Source organism: Geospiza fortis, unplaced genomic scaffold (genome assembly GCF_000277835.1).
Source record: "Geospiza fortis unplaced genomic scaffold, GeoFor_1.0 scaffold1215, whole genome shotgun sequence".
Classification (NCBI taxonomy): domain Eukaryota; kingdom Metazoa; phylum Chordata; class Aves; order Passeriformes; family Thraupidae; genus Geospiza; species Geospiza fortis.
In genome coordinates this window covers 137752-140428 of record NW_005054724.1, presented here as the reverse complement: position 1 = coordinate 140428, position 2677 = coordinate 137752, and the positions used below count along the sequence as shown (strand labels likewise).

Here is a 2677-nt window from a genome sequence, read left to right as displayed (position 1 = left end):
AACACCCTGTAACACACAGCAACACCCTGTAACAGCCTGTAACAGCCTGTAACATCCTGTAACACCCAGCAACACCCTGTAACACACAGCAGCAGCCTGTAACAGCCTGTAACAGACAGCAACACCCTGCAACAGCCTGTAACAGCCTGCAACACCCTGTTAGACTCTGCAACACCCTGTAACACCCTGTAACACCCAGCAACACCCTGTAACAGCCTGTAACATCCTGTAACACCCTGTTAGACTCTGCAACACCCTGTAACACTCAGCAACACCAGCAACACCCACCCCGGGTCTGGGAACACCCCCCGGGTCCCTGACAGCCCCTGCATGTGCCCAGCACTGCCAGTGCCACCGCGGGGCCTGGCACCAGGTGACACATCCACGTGGCACTTGGACCCTCTCAGCCCCTTCCAGGAGAAATAGTCCCAAAATATTCCCAAAATGTTCCCAAAACAGTCCCAGAATATTCCCAAAATATTCCCAGAATATTCCCAAAGTATTCCCAGAATATTCCCAAAATACTCCGCAGATATTCCTCAAATGCCACCTGAGCCTCCCTCTCGGGGTCAGAGCCCAGCCCCATCCTGTGAGATGCCCCCAGGACTCGTGTGGCCTCACCTGTGCCCAGCCCAGGGCATGGTCCCTGTGCCCGTGGCCACCCTGTTGGCCCCAGCCGGGTGCCATTGTCCCCCTGGCACAGCTGGGCACAGCTGGCACCGTTGGGACGGAGGCTCTGACACCCCCTGGGGGGCTGCCAGCTGCCCCCAGCCTGGGGCTCAGCAGGGATGAGCCACCATGATCCCCCCGGGCCACCTGCCAGCTGCTGGGGGGGACAGGGGTGACAGGGAGGTGACACAGGCGGGCTGATCCTGTGGGGTCAGCCAGGATTAACCCCTGGGGGTAATTATAGCCCGGGGGAGTGTGACAGCCACGTGTCACCCCCAGAGTCACTGCCAGCCCCTGCTCTCATTGTCACCGTCACACCTGGGGGGTGGTGGCACGTCCCAGGGTGGGCACTGGGACCTCAGGTCGGTGCTGAGCCCCTCCTGTGGCACAGCCAGGGCAGGACAGGAGGGGACACAGCTGGGACCCCAGGGCTGCTGTCACTCCCCTGTGCCCTGCAGGTGCCACACTACGAGTTCCTGGAGCTGAAGCTGGAGCGGCAGCGCGTGGCCTACCTGAAGGACAAGGTGGCCAAGGCCCTGGCCAGTGACGCGGCAGAGGACACTGCAGGGGACACGGCCACCTAGCCCGCCTCACCTCATCGGGTGGCCCTGTCCCTGTGCCAGTGTGAGCAGGTCACCGTGCCGAGGTGGCCCCGTGCCTGAGCCCAGGTGGCCACGTCACCACAGCGAGGTGGCCACGTCACCAGGTCACCGTGCCTGGGTGGCAATGTCACCACAGCGAGGTGGCCGTGTCACCAGGTCACCGTGCCCGGGTGGGACCCCACAGTGAGGTCCCCGTGTCCCTGTGTGACTGCTGCTCCATGTCACCAACAGCTCAAATAAACACAGAACTGTACCGGGATGGTGGCTGGGCATGGTGGCACAGGGGACGGGTGGCATTGGGGGTGGGTGGCATTGGGGAGAGGTGTCATTTGGGACATGACATTGGAGACAGGTGTCATGGGGGACTTTGGGGACAGTGGGGACGGGTGGCATTGGAGACACATGACATTGGGGATGGTTGCCATCAGTGCCAGGTGTCATTGGGACCAGGTGACATCCAGGCTGGGTGACACTGGGGCTCAGTGGCATCATGGCCAGGTGACATTGGGACTGGGTGACATTGGGGCTAGTTGGCATCATGGCCAGGTGACACTGGGGCTCAGTGACATTGGGGTTCAGTGACACTGGTGCTAGGTGACATGGGAGCCAAGTGACATCTGTGGTGGTTGGCTTTGGGGTTGAGTGACATGGGGCCTGGGTGATATTGGGGTCGCCCTGGGTGACACTGGGGCCAGGTGACATTGGGGTTGAGTGACATTGGGGCTGGGTGACATTGGGAATGGTGACACCAGGGTGGGATAGCACTGGACGGGTGACATTGGGGCTGGGTGATGGCAGGAACAGGTGGCAGTGGGGCAGGATGACACTGGGTGACACCAGGGTGGGATAGCACTGGACGGGACGGGTGACATTGGGGCTGGGTGATGGCAGGAACAGGTGGCAGTGGGGCAGGATGACACTGGGAATGGTGACACCAGGGTGGGATAGCACTGGACGGGTGACATTGGGGCTGGGTGATGGCAGGGACAGGTGGCAGTGGGGCTGGGTGACATTGGGGCTGGGTGACATTGGGAATGGTGACACCAGGGTGGGGTGGCATGGGACGGGTGGCAGTGGGGCTGGGTGACACTGGGAATGGGTGACATTGGGACAGGTGACATTGGGGTTGAGTGACTGGGAATGGGTGACATTGGGAATAGTGACACCAGGGTGGGGTGGCGCTGAACAGGTGCCATTGGGGCAGGGTGACACTGGGAATGGTGACACCAGGGTGGGGTGGCACGGGACGGGTGGCAGTGGGGCAGGGTGACATTGGGAATGGGTGACACTGGGAATGGTGACACCAGGGTGGGGTGGCACTGAACAGGTGACATTGGGGCTGGGTGATGGCAGGAACAGGTGGCAGTGGGGCAGGATGACACTGGGAATGGTGACACCAGGGTGGG

At 61.5% G+C, this 2677-nt stretch overlaps 1 protein-coding gene across 1 annotated transcript in view; it reads left to right on the top strand.

Moving 5' to 3' along the window:
* The window catches only part of TBRG4 (transforming growth factor beta regulator 4), a gene marked incomplete at its 5' end in the record, with an annotated part of 8215 nt that extends 6685 nt beyond the window's left edge, over window positions 1-1530 (top strand). The window contains one exon of the mRNA XM_031065272.1: window positions 1128-1530. Coding sequence (XP_030921132.1) covers window positions 1128-1253 — 126 coding nt within the window. The remainder of the gene's footprint in view (window positions 1-1127) is intronic.
* Between the last annotated feature and the right edge of the window lie 1147 nt (window positions 1531-2677).